The sequence below is a fragment of the Echinops telfairi genome, unplaced genomic scaffold, assembly GCF_000313985.2.
Source record: "Echinops telfairi isolate 266 unplaced genomic scaffold, ASM31398v2 ScPeMD7_18;HRSCAF=68, whole genome shotgun sequence".
NCBI lineage: Eukaryota > Metazoa > Chordata > Mammalia > Afrosoricida > Tenrecidae > Echinops > Echinops telfairi.
This window is the reverse complement of record NW_022103915.1, coordinates 12,853,267-12,854,793: the sequence shown is the minus strand read 5'-3', so window position 1 is coordinate 12,854,793 and position 1,527 is coordinate 12,853,267. Positions and strand designations below refer to the sequence as shown.

The 1,527-nt window shown below is 52.6% G+C and overlaps 1 protein-coding gene across 1 annotated transcript in view; it reads right to left on the bottom strand.

The window, feature by feature from the left end:
- CCDC88C (coiled-coil domain containing 88C) overlaps window positions 1–293 on the bottom strand; it is a 126,910-nt gene extending 126,617 nt beyond the window's left edge. The window contains exon 1 of the mRNA XM_045288124.1: window positions 240–293. Coding sequence (XP_045144059.1) covers window positions 240–293 — 54 coding nt within the window. The remainder of the gene's footprint in view (window positions 1–239) is intronic.
- Window positions 294–1,527: the final 1,234 nt, after the last annotated feature.

Below are 1,527 nucleotides of genomic sequence, written 5' to 3'. Positions count from 1 at the left end.
CCGCCCCTGGTGCCACCTGGCGCGGGGGATCCGCGACTCTGACCCCTCGGACGCCCGTCCCCTGCGGTCTTGCGGGCTCCGGACAAGGATAACCTGCTGCCGGGCGGGGCCGCGGCCTGTGGCGGGAAAGTGCGGGCTAAGCGCGCGACCCAAGTCCCCAGGACGGGTGGCGCCGGCCGGAGGTCCACAGAGGAAACTTTGTCGTGTGGAGCCTAGGAGTGCAACCTCTTGCTCCTCACGCGTGCCACCTCCCTGCCTTGCACGTTCTCACCAAAAGCCATTAATGGGGCCATGCCTGCTGCAACACCCACCCTGACCGGGCGGAAGAGGACCCACCTCCCGATTCCAGCTGGGGGGCTGGGCAGGCATAGCTCAGCTCGGTGGTTAAACAACAAACTGTGATCCAGTCGATTCTGACTCGTTGGGACCCTCTAGGCGGGTTTCTGAGACTGTAGCACTTTACAGGAGCAGAAAGCCTCGTCTTCTTGGGGAGCTTGGTGGCAGGTGACAGAGCGGGCTCAAACTGCTCAGACTCGGAGTGCAGCTGCAGGGCAGTCCAGTGCGTGAGGGACAGCGAAGTGCCAGAGTTCACCTTATCCAAAACCAAAGATGTCACTGCACCATCGAGCCAAGTCCTACTTACAGAACAGGGCAGAACTGCCCCTTTGGGTTCCCGAGACTTTACAGGAGCAGACAGACCAGCTGATGGGTTTGAACCACTGACCTTGTGGTTAACAGCCCACTAGTCCTCTTTCAGCTCATCTTGGGCAAGTAATACTTTTAATACTACAATCGAGTCACTGCCCAAAGCATTCGATATGATTTAATTCATTCTCTCCTCATGGTAGGGAGCGAATTTCACAGATGAGCAGGGTTGACCTGAAGCACCAAGCATGGTGCTGTGGTGCAGTAAACAGTTGGCACTCCTTAAGTAAATGGTTGCTGGTTGCATTGTGGGCAGTCGTTCTGAAAAGTTGGTTGTCGGTTGATAGGACTGCGGCATCTACTGGTAACGTGTGGTATTGCAGCCCAGGTCTGTGGGCTCGTGTTCAACCTAAGGGTGTGAGATCCCCGGGTGTTGCAAAAGGTTAAGAAGCACCGCTGCTAATGGGAAGTTAGAGCCCGTCTCCAGGAGCCTTGGAAGAAAAGCCTGTCCATCTGCTTTGGGAACTTAATGGCACTCTGACACTCATTGGGTCCTCGTGGGTCCGAATCGACTGGAAGGCAAATGATACTGGTAAAGAGATAGGTGGAAGTCAGGGTGCAGAAAAGAAGGCAAAAATCACAGGAACTCAAGTTCCAAACCCATGTAGTTTTTAAAATAGCCACCATGTGGTTTTCTTGTGTACTAGTAATAGAAGATGTCATAAATTGCCCATTTTCATAATATGGAAATAGGTAGAGTAATAAAGTACAGGAGGCCAATGCAGCTAGAGTTGCGTTTCTCTGTATGTTCGCTTTTCAAAGTGGAACACAAAGATCTATACATAGAAATTAGTTGAAATGGACTGATACTGGCCACTTTGA